This window comes from Arvicanthis niloticus, chromosome 10 (genome assembly GCF_011762505.2).
Source record: "Arvicanthis niloticus isolate mArvNil1 chromosome 10, mArvNil1.pat.X, whole genome shotgun sequence".
NCBI classification, from domain to species: Eukaryota; Metazoa; Chordata; class Mammalia; order Rodentia; family Muridae; genus Arvicanthis; species Arvicanthis niloticus.
The window spans coordinates 66,194,834-66,218,285 of record NC_047667.1 but is presented as its reverse complement, the minus strand read 5'-3'; the positions used below and the strand labels follow the sequence as shown (position 1 = coordinate 66,218,285).

Sequence of the window (23,452 nt, the reverse complement as noted above, 5' to 3'; positions counted from 1 at the left end):
CAGCAAGTGCTCCTCACTGCTGAGAATTTTCTCCAGTCTCACCCATTTTTTCTTTTTTTTGAGACAGGCTTTCTCATTGAACTTGTAACTCATCAGTTAGTCTACACTAGCTTACCAATGAGCTTCAAGGATCTGCCTATTCTGTTATTCTGTTATATAGGTGTTGTGGATTGAACTCAATCTCTGATGCTTGTGCAACAGACACTTTATCAACGGATTCATCTCCTCTACCCCTGCAGCCAGCCCTCAGCATGATGCCTAGATCAATAGATAGTCACTGGACTAGTCAAAACATTAAAGAACAGGGTCAGGGAAATGTCTCAGAAGGTAAAGTTGTCTGCTACCAAGCCTGACTGACGACCTGAGTTTGCTCCCTGAGTTTGCTCCCTGGAGTATGGTGGTGAGAATGAACTTCTGCAAACCGTCCTTTGACCTTCACACGAAGGTCCTGCCCCCAATAAATAAGCAAATGTAGAAAAAAGTTAAAGAATTATGCCTACTGAGCATAAATTGACTGAGGGAGAAGTTATATAAAAGCAATGAAAGGCAGTTTCTGCTCTAGATTACAGTCCAACCTCACTTACATAATAAGTGAAAAATATTTTCTTCTTTGTATCTGTCCTTAATATAGCCACCTGTTCTAGGAGTGACCATCTTCTCCACAAGGGAGAATCACTAAGCCCCCATCCCTTTAGGCTTTGTCATCCTGGCCTTTAAAGTACCCAATGAAGCGGGAGGTGGGGCAAACAGTGGAGAGGGGCTGATTAGGTAGCTAGTTGTTGTTTGTTTGGAGTTGGCTTTTGGGTATTCACATGCTCAAGGGCTTGCAAACTTAAAAATGGTTATGTGACATGCATTTCAGGCCCTTTGTCAAGACGTCCGTGCAACACCTACAATTGTGTGGTTTCAAACGTGTGCTTGCAATGTGTAGACAAATGGGAACTTGTACTTCCAAGGGGGCACCGAGCTCCTGTGGAGTTGAGTCTCATCAGAAATGAGGCTGAAGAGAGAGAGGGAGGGAGGGAGGAGGGAAGGAGAGAGGGAGAGACAGAGACCGTCCTCAGGATCCCTCTTTCTGGTTTGCTGTGCTAAGAAGAGGTCTCTACCGGGTAGAAATCAGGCACAACAAACCAAACTGAATAGACCTTCGCTGAGGAAGACTGTGGCATGCAGAGCCCTGTCCGTGGTCCTGACCGCCTGGCCGGCCGCTCTGGAAGCTTGATGGAGGCTGGCTGCTGAGGCTTCTAGCTGCTGTCTTTCACGCACCTATTTGGAATGCCCGCCTGAGACCCCCGCATGGGCTGGGGGCGGGACGGAGTGGGGGCGTGGCCTGCGCGAGGCGGGAGGGGTTAGTTCAGCGTAGTGGGCGGGGTTGTGGGTATTTCGGGGGCGGGGCCTGAGGAGGCAGGTGGGAACGGGTTAAGTCGAGGTTGTGGGCCAAGCTGTAGTTGTTGCGAGGGGCGTGGCCTAGAGGGGCCGGGGGCGGGGCGGTGTCACGTGCCGACGGTGCGCGCCCGTGGAAGGTTCCGCTTCCTGCGCCGCTTGCTCTGGAGCTCCGACCCCACCCCGCCGCCCCGCCCCGGCTCCTGGAGGCCCGGCTGCCTGGCCCCGGGGCGTTCCCGCCCCTCTTGTCAGAGGCCCAGTCGCAAGCTCCTGCTCTTACCCCCGCGCTCCCTGTGTGGTGGTGCGGTCCATGGCGAGCGCATCATGGCGATCGAAGGTAAGTGGAAGCCAAGCGATGCGCGGAGAAGACGCCCCGCGGGCGAGCGCAGGGCCCAGGAGGCCGAGGTGCGGGTTGCGGGTCCGGACTGTGAGGGAAGCTGATGCGGGATACCGGCCTAGGCGCGGCGTGCGCTCTCGCAAGCACTGGCCTACGCGCTGTGGGCGCTGTGGTACTGAGTGAGATGCTCAGGTACTAAGGCGCTGAGGTACTTAGACACCAAGTCGCTACGTCTCTGAGGTGAATGAGGCGCTGGGGTTCTGAGACACTGAGGAGACTCAGGTACTTAGACGCTGAGGTGATGAGTCTCTGAGGTGAATGAGGCGCTGGGGTTCTGAGACGCTGAGGTGATGAGTCTCTGAGGTGAATGAGGCGATGAGGTTCTGAGGCACGGAGGAGACTGAGGTACTAAAGCGCTGAGGTACTTGGACGCCGAGGTGCTCCGTGGAGACTCGGGTACTAAGGTGCTGAAGTGCTTGGACGCTGAGGTGCTGAGGCAATATAGGAGACTCAGGTACTAAGGCGCTGAGGTGCTGAGTGAGATGTTCAGGTACTAAGGCGCTGAGGTACTGAGTGAGATGTTCAGGTACTAAGGCTCTGAGGTACTGAGTGAGATGCTCAGGTACTAAGGCGCTGAGGTACTGAGTGAGATGCTCAGGTACTAAGGCGCTGAGGTACTGAGTGAGATGCTCAGGTACTAAGGTACTGAGATGCTAAGGTGAATGAGGCTCTGAGGTATTGAGAAGCACAGTGCTGTTCGGCGGCGGGAGGCTGCCCTTGTGGTCGACGTGGGACAGGAGGACCCGCTCAGCCTGCTGCTCCTGTCGGGCTCTTTGGGCCGATGATATCCACCCCATCCCCTTTTGTTGACGGGTGTAGGGACCAGGACATCTTCATGAGGTTAACCCTCTCATCTGACCCTCAAAATTGCTTTTCTCCGGGAGAGGCAAATGCCTGTTTATGGCAAACGCACCCAGAAGGTTGGCAACAGAAATGTTTCACAAGTAGCTCAATTCAAATTGGATAAGGTAAGTGGTACCAATATGTATTTTCCTTTTATTCTGAGAACATGGGGCTGGGGTGGGGTGTAATTTGCCTTGCTTTTAAGGAGGATATTGTGCAGTTAGTATCACACAGGTGTGACACTCAGCATCTTGTTTCCCATCTTAGATGAGCCAGTGGTGGGGGGAGGGAGATTCCCAAAACTTCCCCGTGTGATCTGTTTAGGGTACCTGTAGCTGAATCATTACTTGCTTACATTTAATGTATTCCTCCCTGGCACAGTAATTCCCTTAGGTGACTGGTCTCTGGAGATATATATGTATGTATGTATAAAGAAGCCTTGGGGTATAAAGTATGGGACACATTTTATAAAGTATGGGACACATTGACACGATCTCAAGTGCCTGCATGTGCTAAGATAATTTTGCATTGCTAAGATGATGGAGAATAAAATCTACCTGTAGTCTTTGATGTTCAGAACAACATGTTCAAACCTTATTCTTCCCAGTACTGTTTTATTAGGGCTGGAATTAGGGAGTGAAATTCACTGATTGATGTAGAATGCTTTGTTTTGTCAACAACTTTGTGGAAGGATTTCTTGTAAACTCATACAAATAAAATTTTATGCAGAACATGAAGGATTAACACAGATAGGATTCAAATATGTTTTCATAATTTGTAATTTCTTATTGTCTGGTTTTTCTTTAGGTATACATACCTTCTTCTGGCAGTTAAATGTTAGAGCATTTTGCTCTGTGTTTTTTAATCTTTAAATAATAGGATTTTCTAAAGATTCTCTGTTTGCCTTTTGTTTTGTTGTGTTTTAGTTTTTGAGAAAGTACCACTGAGCTATACCCCCATCTTATTATTATACCTATAGATTTGTTTAAGGTTTTCAAGTTATAAATATCAACACTTAGGCCTTCTCTGGTTTGCCAAGGAAGCTGTAGTTAATACATTTCAAATAAAAGTATCAAGTCAGTCTAACTGTGCTTCTTAGCACTTACTAAAAATAGATTCTGTTTATATATACCATCCCTAATTTCCTCACCTTTGAGTAGAATCTTAATTACTCAGTGTGGTAATACCATAAGCCAATGTTTCTTAGAAGGCCTGCTTGGTAGGCATACCTCTAACTGATAAAGGATAACATAGTTACTTAATAGAAATAATTTATATCCAGTTCATTCACTTCTTAACTCAGTGAACATTTGTTGTATATCAGGTATAGACAATGTTCTGAAATAGACTTTGTAGAATCGTCTTTGTTAGATTTTTTTTTTTATTTTTTAAATTTGTTTTAAATGATTTATTTTATGTGTATGAGTACACCATTGCTCTCTTCAGACACACCAGAAGAGGGCATCAGAGCCCATTGCAGATGGTTGTGAGCCACCATGTGGTTGCTGGGAATTGAACTCAGGACCTCTTGCAGAGCAGCCACTGCTCTTAACCACTGAGCCAACTCTCCATCCCCTCTGTTAGAATTTATGTTCTGGGGGAAAAATAATTTTGAGCATGGTTGCAGTATAGTGTATATACAAAGAAATGGATTATGCATGCTTCCTTTGTATAAACACATTCAGTGGTAATGACTTCAAAATTAATATTGAGATAATAAATATTCTACCCTTAAGGTCTTTATATTTGACATTCTGTATTGTCAAGTCTGCTATTTAGCAACTTTGGTCTAACCACATCTTAGTTTTGCCTTCTGAAGCAATAATTAAAATGTATTCTTGTGTGTGTGTAAAACATCTCTTCCATTTAAAGACAACAATCATATGCTCCTTTGCTTTAAAATTTGAAATATAGTGATGTATAGTTTTATTCCATTTGTATATTGAAACTGTTATGACCTTATTTTACTTGTGCATAATTTTATAATTGTAGCTTAATATTAGAATGACCTTTTCCCTGTAACTTCTTGTGGGTTCAAATGAGATTGTATTCAACCAAAAACTATGAACTGTTTTACTTGTATTACTCACTCTCTAGCTGTGTCTGCAGTCCTTTGTGTAACTACTGTGCTGTGAATTGAGAGTAGGTCTTTGTGGCAGTTAGGCATGCTTTTAGTAGCTCTGTTCAATGGCTTAGACTTGAGTTTAGTACTAACAGTTACTTTTTATTTCTTCCTCTGTATAAAACTTTTATAATCCCAGATCCATCCATCTATCTATCCATCCTTCCTTCCTTCCTTCTACCCATCTTTCTTTCTTTCTTTTTTTCAAGACAGGATTTCTTTGTGTAATAGCCCTGGCTGTCCTGGAACTCACTTTGTAGGCTGTCCTCAAACTTACAGAAATCCATTTGTTTTTGTTTCCTGAGTGCTGGAATCAAAAGCGTGCACCACCACCACCATGCCTCACTTAATTTTTAAGTAGTAGGTAGTTATCCTCACATGGATGTAGCATAGCAATCCAAATGCGTACTTTATAGCATTCAGAATGATCTTAAGTTGTCTCTAGCCCACAAATCTATCCTTCATATGTCTTATACTACCCTATTTTGTGCAAATTCACTGGTTGAATGGCATTAATATTAGCTGGATATTCAACTTAGAAATCTGGATATTAACTCCATTTTATAGTTTACTAAGTTCTTTCATCTGCATCTCAACAAATTTATTTTGTTTAGTGTTTACACTTGTACTCATACACTTAAGAAAAAGCTTTTTTAGTTTCTTAACTACTTTTATCTCCTCAGTTCACATTTTTGAGATTATACACTCCCCCCACAGAGTAATATATAAGTTAAACCTAATAAATTGGAATCTTTGATTTATTATTTTTAGAAGGAAGAAATAATAATATAACAAGTTTGTATTTATTAACAAACTAATAAAACAAATAAACAAACTTCTGTGATCCATACATATATTCAGAACAGTTTTATTTTCATGATTTTAGGATCATATTCAAAATATGATCATTATGAGATAAATATTAATATTTATCATGAGATAAATAATTAATGAAATAATATTTTTTTTACTGTGGTCTTATACAGTAGTGCCTATTTACAGATTTTACAAAATTGATCTGGCATAGTGAAAACAGAAGGACTTTTATTTTCAGTTAACTAGAAAATTCAATTAAGTGGTGCTTTTTGTGAGCACATGCTTATTGGGATTCATTGTGTTGTGTTAGTAACTTCCTAATAGTCAAAAACCTTAACCAAAACTAAAGTTTAAAGAGTAGTTCTGTGGCTGGAAAAGTGAATTAACTTGTCAGTAAATTTAATTTTACAAGGTAAAATTTATATTTACAAAAATTATTAATTAAATGCATAGGAATTTATGTGGGTCAAATGAGATACTGTGTTGAGCAAGCTTTTGTTTCTACATTTTTTAATTTAGCATGTGGGTGTGTGGAAGAGAGGAAAGGAGGGAGAGGGAGAGAGAAAGAACATACCCGTGGGGCTAGAGGACACGAGGGTGTAGGTTCTCTCCTCCTACTGTAGTAAGATCCACCAGTGACCGGACTCAGCTTGCCAAGCTTGTATTGCAAGTGCTTTTGTCTGCTGAGGCATCTTGTTTGCCTGACAAGCTAGTGCTGTACAAATAGACATGGCTGTTCTGTGTGATGCTGTGGCAATAGTGAGTATGGGTCCCAAGTTCAGGCAGGGCACTAAATGCAGAAAGGACTTGACTGTTCAGATTGTTTTAATTTAATATAACTATACAATTATATAGTAGCAATGCCAGTTTAGGAGGGTAACTTAGAAGTTTGGAGGCCTAATGGGGTTCCCTCCTTCTTCTTCTTCTTCTTCTTCCTCTTCTTCTTCTTCTTCTTCTTCTTCTTCTTCTTCTTCTTCTTCTTCTTCTTCTTCTTCTTCTTCTTCTTTTTCTTCTTCTTCTTCTTCTTCTTCTTCTTCTTTTTTTAAGGAAAAAAACGTGTAAAGGACAGCATGTGTCCTCAAGGAAGCTAACATTTATTCTGGAATATTTACACAAGCTGGTTTTTGAAAGTCACCGAGAACAGGAGCCAAAGAAGAGAAAGAAGCCATTCAGGAGTCTTCTGAATGTTTCCTAGGCCTAAACTTTGACTTTCTCTTTGAACTTTATGCTTCTTGGTATTCACTGTGGACAGCTCTTAATAATATTGAATTTTAGTCATAGACACCCACTTCTCCCTCTTACAACTATCACAGATACACTTGCTGTGCTATGGCATCCTCTCTTTTATTAGACTTGGTTTTGGAATTTTTCAAAATTGCCATTGATCTACCTCCAGCAGGTATTCCGATTTAGCAGAGTGACCATGTAACATGAAAACTATTTTCTGCCCTGGAGTTATTAATATTACCACTTTATAATAACTACATTTTCTTACCTTACCTTCCATATTAACAAACACGGATTTATAAAGACCATATTAGGTGGTGCTGACTTTAGAATAAAAGCCTGACTCTATCCAGAAAACATGTTCATTTATAGCACTGCTTTTAAAATTAGGGACCTGAACTAGTATGAGTGAATGAATGGCTTAAACTGGGTATTAATCTAAAAATACATCTGGAAGTTAGAGTCTAAATAGGTTAAGGTGATTTGGGACAGTTGGCAGGATAAACAGGAAATGTTTGAAGTTTTTCCTTATGTATAGTAAGTAGCAGAATCTGAAGAAGAACTTAAAGATTGCGACCACTTTTATGGATAAACGAGGGAAAAGAATCTCTAGATGAGATGAAATGTAAGACTTTAGTTTTTCAGTGTCTGACCATGAAGAAATCAGTAAAGCTTATATGTGGAGGTGATATATGTTAGTGGTCAGAACCCAGTAAAGTGAATTTTACTCTCACAAGAACTAAATCATGGGTTTAATTCTATTGTTGACACCTGTATGTACTTTAATGGTGCATTTTTTCTTTCATAAACATGTAGAAAAGTAATATGTTATGATTTTCCCTCCCAGTCTCAAAAATAATCCTAGTTATGTAGTAGGCACATTCACAATTGTGTGTCCATTCATAGACAAACACATGAAAGTATACAATCACAGCACATGTGTGCCCCACTCTCCTGTTTTCTTATCTTTCTTACTTTTGCCACTGTAGAAGACGTTGCCATATTTGTCTTGTTCTTACATGGAATTGCCTGAGGTGACTGATACTGATAACTGAAGTGTCATCCTGTGTGTCTTAATTCTATGTTGCTAAGATGATTATTTCAAAACCAGTGCTTATATTACCTTCAAATACAATATAGGTAAAATGAATACTTACCAAAGGGCAGGTGAAAGATGGCTTACTGGGTAAGGGTGCTTGCTACCGTGCCTAACAACGTGAGTTCAATTTTCAGAACCCACATGGTGGAATGAGAGCACACACTCCCATACATTATCTTCTGACTTTCATATGTGCACTGTAGCGAAATGCATGTTTAGGGACATAATACACAAACCCAATAAATAAATAAATAAATAAATAAATAAATAAATAAATTTTAAAAGATAGTTTTTTTTTTTTGTTGTTTTTTTTTTTTTGTTCTGCAGGGTTTTTGTTTCTTTATTTTGTTACTACTAACCATTGTAAAAACTGCTTTAGGATTAGGGGCATTAAATAAAACAACCAATTTATATTGACTATATAGAGAGTTTAGTTTTAAGGATTTATTTTTATTTATTTTGAAATAATTCAGAGAGAGAGAGAATAAGAGAGTAAGTGGTGTGTGTGTGTGTGTGTGTGTGTGTGTGTGTGTGTGTGAATTTGAATGTATTTGTCCACAAAGGGCATCAGGTTCCCTGGAATTGTAGTTAAAGCTACTTATGATTTTGTGGGTCCCAGGAACTGAACTTTGGTCCTCTATAAGAACAGAATGTAATTTTACTGGCAGAGCCATCTCTTCAACCCAAGAGAATCTTGCTTTTAAATAATAGATGCTAAAAAGTACAATCTGGTTCCATGGGTAAAGTATGTAACTCAAACTTAAGTTATAAATGTTATATCTAGAGCATGTAGTCTAATTACTGAATAGAAGAAATAGTTCAAGTTACCTATGAAAACATCGTAGATCTCAATATAAATTATGGTTATTGTTATCATTTGATTTTTCTAGTATCTTGAAAATAGTCCATTAAAATTGAGTGAATTCTCACTTGTTTGACTATTGTCTTCTCAGTTTTAAAAGATATATTCAACAGTATATTTCACTCAGATTACTGTTTTCATCACTTATTCTATTATTGCAAATATCAAAGTAGTCTTTATAGAGTCTATACCATTCCACTGTATATGCATGCCACAAAGTTGCAGCATTTGTCATTATCTTGGCAGATATACCCAACAACTCTTCTGGGTATATAACCAGGAGAAAGGCATGCACACATGTATTAAAGAGACATACTTTAAAAGGCCTATAGAAATATTAATACAAGCCTAAATTCAAGGCAGTCCAAATGTTTATGAACTGGTTTATGTATGTATAAATATACACCAACTTGTGTGCATATTTATGTGTATTTAAACACAGTGGAATTTTGTATAGCAGTGAAAGTGAATGAATCAAAATTAATACAGTATACAAGTAATAATCACAAAAGTACTGAAAATAGTAATTCTCAAAAGTGACTGTTCAGCAATCTCATTTGTATACTTTAAGTAGATGAGGCAGCCTTACTGTTAGAACTCAGGAGAGTTCATCTTTTGTAGATTTGGCAGTGTTTATGAAGATGAATAGATGGCTAACTGCTATGTCTGGCCTTGGTTTGCTATAACTCAGGTGCATGCTTTATGTTAACTGATTGCATAGGGCTTTATAGATGTGTACACTTTCTGTATTTGTGTTTTTCTGACCATTAAGTAGAGATGTGAAAAATGAGATTAGGAAAGAAAAACTTCCAAAGAATTAAGAGGGTTTTTTTTTTGGGGGGGGGCACATGGCTGTAATATGATTATTTTTATTATGTTGTCTGTTACATTTATCTTCTTAAAAATTTGTAAGAATGAGTAGCTTCCATTTATAGCTTATATGACAATATAACTGATGCTTGTACAGAGTTGACGTTTGAAGTAACTGACCTGTGTATATCTAGGCTCAGGAACAAAGTGGGTCCTCCCTTACTATGCTTCCTTCCAGGTGATAGGAAGGGGCACATAGGAAATGATGACATAGTTTTCTCCTTCTCTTTTCTAACTGGACTAGTCTACTGAGTAAAGGAAGTGTTTTTATTCCAAAATTATAAAGCCTTCATTTTTGGATTATTAAGGAAAATTCAGTCTGTTGTACTTAGTTTCATTAGGCTTCAAGAAAATAATTAGGGAGCTTTTTTCTAAGATCATTTTTAGGTGACTGTTTAGCATGGTTCTTTGTAATAGTCAAATTGAGGCCATTGACTGCATTTTTAGTTGCTAATAAACTTTTTTTCTAATAGGTGGAGAGAGAACCTGTGGAGTACATGAACTTATCTGTATTAGAAAAGGTAGGCCAATCCTCTGCATGGATATTTAAATACTACATGAGTACTTTCTAGGCTATAGTAGATTTTAGTATGATAATTTGGATATATAAGGCACATAATTTAATAGAGAATAGCTCTCATCTGTATATTACATACTTTGAGTATACTTTGAATCCATGATGCTTATTATGGCTACTGAGGGTTACATATTTCATTTTGATGGACTAATAAAGTTAATAAAGTCTGGTTTCTATCTTTTTAATTTTTTTTTTTTTTTTTTTTTTTTTTTTTTTTTTTTTTTTTTTTTTTTTTTTTTGTATGAGTAGGCAGAGAACAGAGGGTTTGATTTCTGTTCCCTTTCAGAATCTGGATGCTGGGTGCTTTGGGTCTATAATTGGCTTCTGTTCTGTTACTGTACCCCATTAGAGACACATGAGCAGTTGGTTGAAATTGAAATTGGGAATATTTACAGAGATCACACAACCCTATGACTTCCTTAGAAGGAGCCGCCTAGTAACTAGGCACCTCAACAAGATGGTCCACGTGTCATGTGGGAGGCAAGGAGCCAGGTGTTGTCCAGGTTTTAGGAAACCTTGGGGCATCCCAGTTCATTAAGAGCGATCACAGATCTGAGCCTGTCCTCATTTCCTGCCCGTGTCTCAACAAGGAGCATTTCTTTCCTCTCTTTAACTGAGCTGGCCCTCCTGAGTTTGGCCAGAAGCTCAAAGCCCACCCCGACCTTTCACCTTGAGGAGGATGGAACAGTGTCTGTGACAAATGATATGATTGACATGCCAGCAAAATGTCAGTTACTTTCACTCTTGACGGCTTTGGAAAATCCTTAGCTGCTTTGGAATTGAAAACATTAAAAAAAAAAACTTTCTTGGGTGAATACATGTGTTTATCACTGATGTAATCATTGCTAACTAGTTTGTGTGTCACTGCCTGAAGTTGCTGTCATTTAAAGACAATCTTCTTTATTAACCCGTAGGTTATTGTGTCTTTCCTCTAGAACTGGAAAGGCAGAAACTGAAGTCAATTTTTTTTTTCTTGATTTTGTACATTTTCCCCAAAATGGGAAAGAGCAAAATTGTATATTTTTATGTAAATATTTTTACTATTGTGTTACATTTTATTTTCATGTATTAAATTATTTAAATCTTATTGAGAATTTAAAATAATTTTATAGATATTATCTCACTAAAATTTTTGAAACCTTATTTGATGGAGCAGCAAAAGATGCTATACAGATCATTTGGAGTCACACTTGATCATAGCCCAAAGGCTCAGAGCGATTCAGTTGGAATCAAAAGCAACTGAAACAGTAGTCAGGTAAAGAAGGATTCAAGACAAGGCTAGAGACATCTAGAATGAAGTAAGTGGAGCATAGAGGGCTCTGTAGGAACTTGGGGAAGGCTTTCAGGATAGCTGGTGATCTTAATAGAGCACTTGCCGAATGGTCTCCCTTTTAGTTAGGGAAGTGTGCAGAGTCTTGCTCACATCACTCTGTATTAAACTAGCCTCCCCCTTCTCTTTGTGCCGTGCAATCTTCATTCTGTGCTTATTTACTTTGATTAAGGTCTCAGGTGGCTCAGAGTGGCTTTGAACTTACAATGTAGCAAAGAAAGATTCTGAACTCCTGATCTACCTCCACTGGTCAAGAGTTAGGTTGTTGTGTTGGTGTGTGTTGGTGCCATGTCTGATTGTATGGATTGCTGGGGGTTGAACCTAGGGCTTCATGCATGTTAAGCAAGCATCCTACTGCTGAGGTACATCCTTAACTCAGTGAATATTTAAAACAATTATTCACACTGTACTTATTTCTTGAAAAACATTTAGATCTGTATCTATTTCCTCGGCATTTAATAGTATGCTATTCTAAGCGTTTTACAACTGTTTAAACATTTAAGACTGAAGGATAACACTTCTTCATTTTAAGCTAGACTTACATAGACAATAACATATGAAGGTTATATAAAGGAGAAGCATTGTAATTAATGCCAGTTATTCTTATGAAATGACACCAAATCAACCCTCACCCTTTGTTTTTTTGTGGCAGGTGCTATATATCCCACACTGGCCTTAAGCTTACTGGGTGTCTGGTGCTGCCATTAAATTTCTAAAATTTCTATCTCTACCTTCCAGTGCTGATTTCAGGAATGTGCCACCATGCCCTGCTCAACCCTGAGTTTTCTTCTCATGTGTGCATTCTATCTTTTGCTGGCTATACTCTCTGTCTGCAGCACAGAATATCTGAGGGTGTAGCCTCTGACTAATTCACCTCACTATCTTTCCCTTCTATTGGTTTTTATCCAGTTTTCCTGTTTCTAATGCTCCTTGAATAAAGTCAGTGTGGATGGCCTGTAAGTCCTTGCTCCTTTATCTCACATCTCAGTCTTTTTATTTGGATATCTATAGAATAGCAGACTGACTCATCTTAAAGACATGTCGTAATTTCTTAAGTGACCTTCACCTTCCAGTGAGCCCATCCAACTCAGCTAATCAGTAGCACTATTCACCTAGTTGCTGAGGTCCTAACTTAAGAATCTTCCTGTAAGTAGATAGTTGTACAGGAGTGTGTGAGCGTGCATGTGTGTCAATACAAGGTAAAGGTCTAGGAGAAGAGCACAGAAGGGCTGAACGAAATACATTGCACATATTTAAAACATTTCAGACAATATATTTGAAAACATTATAAGTAAATTTGATGTCATATAAAACTTGAATCAGGACAAAAAAAAAAAAAAAAAAAGAATATTCCTGTAATTCTGTTAGTCTGTTCTCTCCCACTTGTAATATGTAGTTGTCAGTTGTACTTGTAGTGTATTTTTAATCCATCTTTTCCCCTGTTTTGTTGCTGCCATTGTAGCCTTGAATATTTCCTTTTGTTTAGAACACTAGTTTTTTTGTTTTTTGTTTTTTTCTCACCTACATGCTTACCTTCTTATAGTAAGCATTAGTGATTTTTAAAAGTGGAAATTAGTCATATCACTCAGATATGTGGAATTCTGTGGATTTCCATTGTACTGGGGAAGAAAATCAAGGTACCTCACCTGGTCCACAAAGTAGACTTCGAGTCCAGAGTGTCCACACATCATCAGCCTGAGCTGATAAAGTATCCGTATAAAAATGTATATGAGAACTTACTCCTGGAGACCTGTGAGTAGGGAGACTCTGAAGAGGACTATAACTTTTAAGATTAAAAGGTCTTGATTATATACATGTTAGAAAGTGTAAAATTCCTTACCTTGTATATGGTACTTGTCTTAGTTATTTTTTGTTATGGTGATCAAATACTCTTGAGAAAACAGCTTGAGGGAGAAGGGCTAATTTTGGTTTACAGTTCCATGTATCATGGCTGGGAAGTCATAGAGGCAGGAGTTTGAAACATCTGGTTACATTGCATATGCTATCAGAAAACAGGAGATGACTAATGTACCAGCTGGCTTTTTTTTTTATGCAGTGCAGGACCCAAGCTCAGGAAATGGTGATACCCAATATTAGTGTAGGCCCTTTTACATCAGTTAACTTAATCAATCAAGATACTCTCTTACAGATCTGTCCAGAGGCTAATCAAAATAATCCAGGTACCCTTTTTCTGGGATCCATTCCTGCCATAAAGGGGATCCGTTTGCTTGCTTTCTCTTATGTTCCCACCTATCAATCTATAATAGGGTATTTTTAACCTCAAAATAAACTAAAGTAAATAACCCTCACAAGTGTGTCTGGAGTCTTACATCCTAGGTGATTCCTAATTGTCAACAAACAATAGCCAGTTCATCAATAGTAGTTCATTGGTACAATACCTGTTTTCATTCCCACCAGAAATACATGAACTCTGCTCTGTCAGCATTGTGTTTCGAATATTTTTTGTTGGTGTTGCTGCTGTTAATCTGGTGTTAGAGAAATATAGTTCAGTGTCATTTGGATTTTCATTTTTCTTAGGAGAATATAGTGTCTGAGCTGTGTTTACAGAGTATATCAATGATCTGAAAGATACTAGAAGAACCTGCTGCATCAGAACCTGTCTGCCTACTGCTCTGTAGCTTCTCATCCTTTAATATTTACTAAATTAGTATCTATATAATCTTTGAAATATGTTATATTGAAAGAGAAAGGTCTTCAAGCATTGTTATCTAAACATATCACCACAGTATATCAGATTATTTTGCTTCCATTTCGAGAAATAAGAATTATGGACCTGGAGCATGAGACCCAAGACAAAAGTATGCTATAGACAAGGATGGGAGGGTAGTGAAAAGCTAGCATGGGGACAATCTAGGACAGTGTCCAGAATAGGCAGATCCGAGATGCCAAGGGCAGGCTATTTATAGAACACCAAAGACAAAGTGCATCTATTTTACAGTGTAGCTGTGAGCTGTGTGGTGTTCTCTCTGTTTTATCCCAAGTGTTGAGAACAGCTCAGCCCCATCCTAGTCTTCTGAGGTGGGATAAACAAAGGAGGGTGAGAAATGAAGAGAAGGGCTATTTAGTAATGCTGTCTGCTATATATGCAGAATGTGAATTCTCCTATCCCTCTTACGCTAAGACTATATTGTACATTTGGGCTTTCTTTTTGTCTTTTTCTTTCCCCCTTTCTCTTCCTCTCTTGTATATTCTGTGTGCACATGTGTGTGCAGGTATATGTGGAGGTCAGAGGTCCATGTTAGGTATTTTCTTGTATTACTCTGCTTTTACTTTTTCAGACAAGATTTCTTACTGAACATGGAGCTTGCTGATTTGTCTAAGCTAGCTGGACAGCATGACCTGGGGATTTTGCTTTCTCCACTTCCAAATTATTAGGATTGTAGGTATTTTCTACCATGTTCAGTTTTCACGTAGGTGCTGGAGATCTGGATGAATGTCCTCATGCCTGGCATGGTGGGCACTTTCCTAGCTTTGCTATCTCTCCAACCCCTACTTTTTTCACTTTAGATTGGCTTGTATGTTGGCTTTATTGTATCTTCTCCCCCAGTAGTCATTTATTCTTTGATGAAAGAGATGGTAGAACTAGATGCTAGTGCCTCACAAAAGGCAGCAGTGGCAGAGCCAGTTTTAGAAACCCACTGTATATATCCAGCTCTTTCCTTCTGGAGGATGTAAAAATGAAAAGTATGTTGAAGGCCTGAAGGTTTTGAAGTAGAGGATGGGATTCTTCTGTTACTTTTCTTGTATGTGTTGATATATATTTAATATTTTACCATTTGTCTAATTGTGGGCACTGTTCTAAGTGCTGGAAATTTTGTAGTTAATAAATGACAAATGTTCTCACCTTTTGTGGCTTATAATGCTTGGGCTAACAGGATGCAGACAGTAAACAAATTAAAAGTATCTATAATTGCTATGAAAATGGTAGAATACAGTGATGTTAGTGGGGGTACAGAAGCCAGTCGCTACATTTTGGACATGCTGCTTTTAGGTGCTCACTACACATTGATTGATGATGTCAGAAAGGCATTTGGATATCAAAATCTGGAAATTAGGGTAGGAATTGGGAAATTGGGGGTGGGGAGGATATGGTTTTGAGAGCCAGGATGCCAGTAGAGGTCACACTTAAATTGAATTGTGTAGAAAGGCAAAGATGGCCAAGTGCAGACGTAACTTTGACTTACTTACCTAAAAGTGAAAACACATTAGTGTGCAGCATGATTCTGAAGACAATAGTTCATTGCTAATTTAAAAACACAATTAATGGTTGCATTAGGGATAATCTAATTTTTCAGTGACTTAACCAAAAGCATATTTTCTTATAGAAATATTTCTTCTCTATTGCTTATGATAGTTTTTTTTTTGAGGTTTGTGTAGAGATTTTGACAGAGTAAACAAGATATAATATGTGCCCTGAGCCACAGCTGAAGAGTTAAACTTTATCTGAAAGTGTTCTCTTTGTCAGGACCCTTATGAGGGTTTGTTTGTGTTAGATCCATAGCTATAGTAAATCCAAACTGAGAAGCAAAATTAAATCTGTTAGCTGTCTTTTTTCCTGCCTGCTTTAAAATCCTAAGTTTTCTCTTCTGTTCCTTTGATTTTTAAATGTTTAGACATCCGTGCCTTGGCTGTTGGAGGTGATTTCATGAGTGGTTTTGGATTGGGTTTCCACAATGCTTTTTGCTGCTTCTTAGCTGGGTGAACTCAGCATGTTGCCTGGCCCTTTATACCACACGCTTCTCATCTGAATGTAGATTGGGATGACAGTATTGTCTTTCTCATCTGGTTTGTGAGTTTTAAACTAGTTAATATATATTAATGTATAAACTAGCTAATGCCTATAAATGACTGAGAAAGCAAAAAATAAAACTATTAACAAAGTTATAACTGTTTAGTAACAATAAATAATAAGGCATTATTTTATCTTTCTATATATTTCTTTGCCCTAGTATAGTTAAATTTCAGTTTTGGTTAAGTTTCAAAGGTTATATTTTTTTGCAATTAATAGTTTTTGTTATAAAACTGTTTATACTTTAATTATGTTTTTGCACAACCTCACTTCTCTTAAAATGCTTTTTCTCTCCTATCCGTATCCAGGTTCCAGCTCAACTCCATACTCACCAGAGCTTGCAATCCATGTTGATTTCTGTCATTCAGATTTTTTTCTTATCTTTCCACCTTATTCCTCTTCAGTAGCATGTATCCTTAAGTAGGCTGTTTTGCTTCCCTAAGTGTTTTGATTGTTTTTGATTGCTATGATAAAGTATCATAACCATAGGCAACTTAAGGAAGAGTTTATTTTGGCTTGTGGTTCCAGAGGGCAAGATGTCCATAATGGTGAGGAAAGCATGGCAGCAGGATCAGAAGTTAAAAGAGCACATCTCAGCTTCACACAGGAAGCAGAAAAAGAGAAATGGAAGCGGGGTGAGGCCGTGTAGCTCCTAGTGACACACTTCTTTCAGCAAGGCTCCATGTCCTAAAACTTCTAGAAATAGCATCTCCAAACAGAGCTGTCAGATGGGGAGCCAGGGTTCAAATATGTGGGCTTATGAGAATACATTTCTAATTTAAACAAGAACACTAGGAACTGGTCATCTTATTAGATCACTTACTGTGTAGTTAGCTGCTATACTCAGCAAACTCCAGAGACTCAAAGCAGCAGAGAGGTTTCTTCTGAGAAATTCAAGCTAACTGTGATGACCACAGGGCACTGCTTCCGTGGTAGTGCAAGTCTGGGCGCTTGGCATCTGTGGCTCTGGCATCTCCAGCATGTGGCTTTGGAGTCTACCATGTTCCTCATTAAGCAGGTACTGTGGAGGAACAAAAGGGAAAGGGTTGTTTCTCAGAGGCTTTTATGGGCCAGCTGGAGGCAGTACACAGCCCTTAATAGTCTTTTGCCCTCAGTAATTCAGTTGAATGGTGACATCTTCATAGCAGGCTGAGAATGTTAGGAAGCCAGTGAGCCTGGGAGTTACACCAGGTTGTATTCTACCGTTTACAGCAGACCACCTTAACACAAAATGCCCATTGGTTGTTGTCTTATGTGCTGTGTATGTTAATGATGGCTCAATGGACAAGCTTCCTGTACTAGTAGTTGAGTAACTTAAAAAATGTGACTTCAGTGTGAATTTAAGGGCTCTGTGAAATATGTAATAGGGATTTTGATATATTTTGTTTTTGTGGGGAGAGATTGGAAAATTTTCTGATTTTGACTAAAATTTGCTTCTCTAAAGATTTTCTTATAAGGAAATAGCACAACAGAAAACAAGTTTTTATTCCTAAACATGATCATTATAGCACTGTCTGCTACAGCAGAACAGTGAAAAAAAAAAAGATTAGGACTTAGAAACCATAAAATATACACAGTCTTTAAAAGTAGCCATAAAGTCTGAGGCAGGTGTGGTGGCACCACTTCTTTTCCCAGCATCTAGGAGGTAGAGGTAGGCAGATCTCTGTGATTTTGAGGTTAGCCTGGTCTACAGAGCAAGTTCCAAGCCACCTAGGGATACATAGTGGGAACTTGTCTGGAAAGAAAACAAAAATAAATTTAAAAATAACCATAAAATTTGGTTAGATGTAAACTGGAAGGTCTTTTTAAGGATAAATGAAGAAACAGATCCCAATAATTCTCTTAAGCCAGTGTCTCTCAACCTTCTTAATGTTTCGACCCTTTAATGCAGTTCCTCATGTTATGGTGAACCCCTGTCCCCCAAACATAAGCTTATTTTTGTTGCTCCTTCACATCTGTAATTTTGCTACTGTTATGAATCACAATGAAAAGAGGTAGAGGGTTCCCAAAGGGGTCACAACCCACAGGTTGAGAACCATTGCTTAAAACTATCCTATACTTTGAAATTCTTTCCTTGTGTTTGATGTCTGATTCACTACTTTAAGACAGACAGAGAGAGAGAGAGAGAGAGAGAGAGAGAGAGAGAGAGAGAGAGAGAGAGGTGGTGGGAGGGGAGAATGCTTGATGGACTGATTTTTATGACAGCAGTTTTAGATCTAACCAGTGTCCCTTGTTATCTATTTCCTTTGCAATTTATTCTTTTGCTTATGGCAAAGCCTTTCAGCAAGGTGAGCGTGGGTTGAGTTATTTTGTGCCATTGATTGTAAGGGAAAATGAAGTGTTTTCCTCAGAGAAAGTGGATTTGGGAATACAAAACAGGTCTTTTTCTTACAGATGAGGTCACTTCTATTTTTTGAGGAGTGACCTCATACCAAAGATTTTCTTACATTCATTACAAGCATAAAGTTCCTTTTCAAGAGTTCCTTGATACCTGCTGAGATTTGACTTCTGGTATAAGCTTTTTAACAGTCATTACATTCATAGGGTTTCTTTCTTGTGTGAACTATCTGATTTGTAGTGAGGATACCCTTAAGACAGATTTTTTACTACATTCATTACACCGGTAGGGCTTTTCTCCTGACTGAGTACTTTTGGTGGTAGTACAGCCTGGCATATAGCTGAAGAACTTCTCACATTAGTTGTGTTCATAGTTATCTCTAACTCATGTATATTGTTTGATGTGTTATGAGTTTTGCACACATGAATACCTTCTAATGCACACATTTGAAAGCTGCTTTTTATGTAGTATTATTTTTGTCTAGTAGGTTCTTCCCTGTATTCAAAATTATTCTATTACTGTGAATTGTGTTTCTTTGATGTTTATTTATTAGTTTAGATATTTTATGAACACCAAATTAAAATAATAGACCTCAGGCAGGTAATCGTAGGTTAGTATGTGTTAATACTTTGAGTCTTACTCTAGTTTTTTGGCACAGGACTTCCTAGGCACCTGTTCTCTTAGTTTATTTTGTATACCAAGTCCATCTCTATGTAGCCTGTAGTTTACTTGGTATACAATCATATAGCAGATTTGTCCCAGTGTGAACAAGTGTCTTTTCAGAAACTGTAGAAAACAAAAGATCTTCGTAGCCATTAGAAAATAGAAGATGTGGTGGTTTGAATAAGAATGGGCTGGAGATGTCAACTAATACATATAAGAGTTACCTGGGGTGCTGGAGAGATGGCTCAGTGATTAAGAGCACTGACTGTTCTTCCAGAGGTTCCTAGTTCAATTCCCAGCAACCACATGATGGCTCACAACCATCTGTAATGGGATCTGATGTCCTCTTCTCGTGTGTCTGAAGACAGCAACAGTGTACTCACATACATTAAATGAATAAATAAATATTTATTGAAAAAAAAAAGAATGGCTCCATACGTCCATATATTTGAATGCTTAGTCATTAGGAAGTGGCACTGTTTGAGAAGGATTAGGAGGTGTGGCCTTGTTGGAGGAACTGTGTCACTGGGGGTGGAATTTGAGGTTTAAAAAGTCTATGCTAGGTGCAGTCTCTCTCTGCTTACTGCCTGTGGATCAAGATGTAGTTCTCAGTACTGCTTCAGCACCATGCTTGCCGCTATGTTTCCCACCATGAGGTAATGGGCTAACCCTCTGAAACTGTAAATAAGCCTCCAAGTAAATGCTTTCTTTTATAAGAGTTGCTGTGGTCATGGTGTCTGTTCACAGCAATAGAATAGTGACTAAGACAAGATATCAGTGGAGAACTTTAAAAAATACTCTTTTAATTTTAAAAATAAACATAGGATCGAGCTGAGTGTGGTGACACACACCTTTTGTACGAACACTTGGGAGGCTGAGGCAGGTTGATCTCTAAGTTCAAGGCCAGCCTGATCTCCAGAGTGAGTTTCAGGATAGCCAGGGCTACCCAGAGAAACCCTGTCTCAAACCTGCCACCTTCAAAAAATTATGGGGATTGAGAGTTTAGCTTAGTGTTAGCATACTTGTCTAAGCATATGTGAGGTCCTGGCTTTGATTTCTAGAACCACTAAATAAACAAACAAACAAACAAACAAGCACAGGGTACAACTCAATGGGAAGCACAAAGCCAGCACTGCTACATATTAAAAAAAAATTCCATTTGCTGTATATCATGGCCTATGCCTGTTATGTCTCCACCTGGGGGGCTGAGGCAAAATTTCTGCAAGTTTGAGGGCGGCCTAAGCCACACTGTGATACCCTGTCAAAGAGGAAAGAAAGCCCAAAGACTTAGAACTTTGCTGTTGCTGTGGTACAAAGGCCCTGATGAAAGGCAACTTAAGGAAGAGAGAGGAAGTTTATTTTGTCTTAGGTTCCAGAGGGATAAGAGTCCAGGATAGAGGAATGGAGGCATGCAGCAAGTAGCAGGCATGGAGGCAGGAATGGAAACCTGAGCTCTCAGGTTACTTGTAAAGCTTACATGCTTTACTACCATAAAGAAGAGAGAGCAAACTGGAAGGGATAGACCCTGAACTTTCAAAGCCCTCTCAGTGACATACAACCTCCAGCAAAGCTGCACCTCCTAAACCTCCCCAGAGCTATCACTTAAGGACCAAGTGTTCAAATGCATGAGATTGGACATTCTCATTCAAACTACTATACTGACTTAACTAAGTCTATATATTTATTACCTGCTGTAGTCTGTTTTCATTAGAGAGAAGTCATTTAAGCCACCAAGGATAAATGATGATACCAATAAGCTTTCTAATCAGTTCTATTTGGATCAAGATTGCATAGAGCTTAGAGTGATCACCTGCTTTTCTTTTCTTTTTTTTTTTTTTTTAATAGCTGTTGCTGAGTTATAGGGATGGAACCCAAAGCTTATTACTAAGCAAGAGCTCTATACTATGTTACTTTACAGCACCACCTGTGGTGATTCTTTCATGCTGTTCTTAACTTCTCTAGGTGGTCTTTTTCTTGTTTTGTTTTCCTTTGTTGAGACAGGATTTTTCTATTTAGCACTGACCAGCTTAGGACTCACCATGTAAACTAGGCTGGCCTCAAACTTATGGCAATTGTACCTCAGCCTCAAGAATGCTAGGAACAGAGCCATGATCCACCATGCTTGGCTTATTCTTAAAGTCTGAGTACTCTTTGCAGTTTCTCTTAAATATGGACATAAATAACTAAGAATTTCTTCAGTTAACACTTTACTGTGAGTATGGATGTCTACCGGAGAGCAACCACTGATGAAGGATTCGTGGTGGGGATGGAAGGCTTACAAGGTTGTGTGTTAGCTCAGATAATGTGCCTGTTCAGGTCTTTTACTGTCTTCTGTCCCTACATAACTGTACTGGGATAAGCAGGTACAAGAGAGTACTAGGCATGGAGGTGAAGAAAGTTTGGCTACAGTAGCTGGAGCAGCTGTCCTTATTAGAGCTGCAGAAGAACCAAGTGTTGCTTGTCCAGGCTTATAGCCATAAAATGCATCTCTGTGCATTGTCCTTTTTTTTTCAATAAGTTAATGGCTGTTTCCTTATGAATAGAAATCCACTTACCGTCTTTTACCATCTCTATCCTTAGATTCTTTTCTCAGCTAAGTAGACAGATCTTGTCTGTCTTCTGCCCCTTGGGTAGATCCTGTGTCCTTTCTTCTTTTGCTGCTATTCTTAGCTATCTCCTTTTTAGAGGTAATTAGGTAAGTATGAAAATGTAGAAAATAAACTTTGGTATTTCCAAATTCACTTTCATATTTTCAAATTTCAATTTGGAAATTATACACTGATGCTATTTTTAAAGCATTCATTAAATTATTTGTGTGTGAGAGAATGTATGTGTATGCCACAGCACCTATATGAAGGTCAGAAGATAACTTTTGATGTTGGTTTTCTCTTGCCATTGTGGATCCTGGGGATTAAACTCAGGTTGTCAGACTTGCAGTACAAATGCTTTTATCTGCTAAGCCACCTGGCTAGCCCTGTGAAGCTATGTTGTAATTCTGAGGTGCTGGCATAGGATAGTGATTGTGCGTAGTGACTGAGCTTGACTTTTGCTATACTTCCAGTCACCCAGAGAAAAACAGTTAAGAAACAACCCTTCCTTCTTTCTGTTGTTTATTAGGAAGCAAATTATGGAGATTAGAATTAATGGTATATATGGATTAAATTTCCAATTCTCTTTATCTAAGTTGGGCAACTAAATAAGTCAGTACTGGAATCAACTAATTTTCAAAAGGAAAAAGCTTTAGTTAGCTTACAGTTTGGAAGATGAGAGTTAAAGGTCAGACTGATCCTATTGGCCTCTGGTGAGGTCAGATGGCTAGAAAGTATTTTGCAATGTGACACATCTGATAAGAGCAAAAATAAAGGACAGGTCGGCAGGTCCCTTAGTCCTTTGTAAGAACATGCCTCTTCTCCCCTGTGATGTAAGGACCTTTCACAAGTCCCATAATTCAAAGTGTCTAACAGGGTTATTCTAGGTATTAAATCTGCAATACACAGACCTTTGGCACATATTTAGCATCCAAACCATAGTACTGTTAATGCCACCTAATATCAATCTTACATGACTTCTGTGAAGATCAAATAAAGTAGTGAGTAAGTTAGCATGTATATGCATCTTCCAATATTCAGTGCTATAGAATAAACAATCCCATATCGAGAGAGAGGAAAAGTGGGATAGTGAGGAAAAGATTGGACTAATAAGACCAAAACCTAGCAGGGTAAACATCAACTCTTTTAGCACCATGTCTGGCATCTAAGGTACATGATAGAATCATCCGACTTCCAGCACGCTTTGGAAGCTCTGGCCTCTGTGGCCCTTCCATTTGTGGCACACCTGGCCTCTCTCTTGGGCCACCTGCACTCAGTGCCTGCAGCTTTTCTCAGCAAATGTCCTACATTTCTAGCATTTCGAATGTCCTGACGTCTACTGAAACTTAGGATTCACCTTCACAGTGTCTCTCATTGCCGTGTCAGCTCCACTTTGCAGGTCTGACCCTGCTACACACTGCCTGGACTCACAGCCATTTTCTTGGATCCTTGTTGTATGCCTCAGTTGACCCTTCATCCTTATATCTGCATGACTGCAAAAGTAGATTGTGCCAAGTTCTTCTGGCA

General features: G+C 38.9%; 1 protein-coding gene across 2 annotated transcripts in view; it reads left to right on the top strand.

The window, feature by feature from the left end:
* Positions 1-1,535: 1,535 nt before the first annotated feature.
* Positions 1,536-23,452, top strand: part of Syt14 (synaptotagmin 14) — a 137,574-nt gene continuing 115,657 nt past the window's right edge. Inside the window, exons 1-2 of one of the 2 annotated variants that reach the window (XM_076941640.1) lie at positions 1,536-1,720; positions 10,093-10,140. In XM_076941640.1, the coding sequence (XP_076797755.1) occupies positions 1,708-1,720; positions 10,093-10,140 (61 nt within the window). In that variant the 5' untranslated portion in view covers positions 1,536-1,707. The remainder of the gene's footprint in view (positions 1,721-10,092; positions 10,141-23,452) is intronic. The other variant, XM_076941641.1, reaches the window with a different exon arrangement.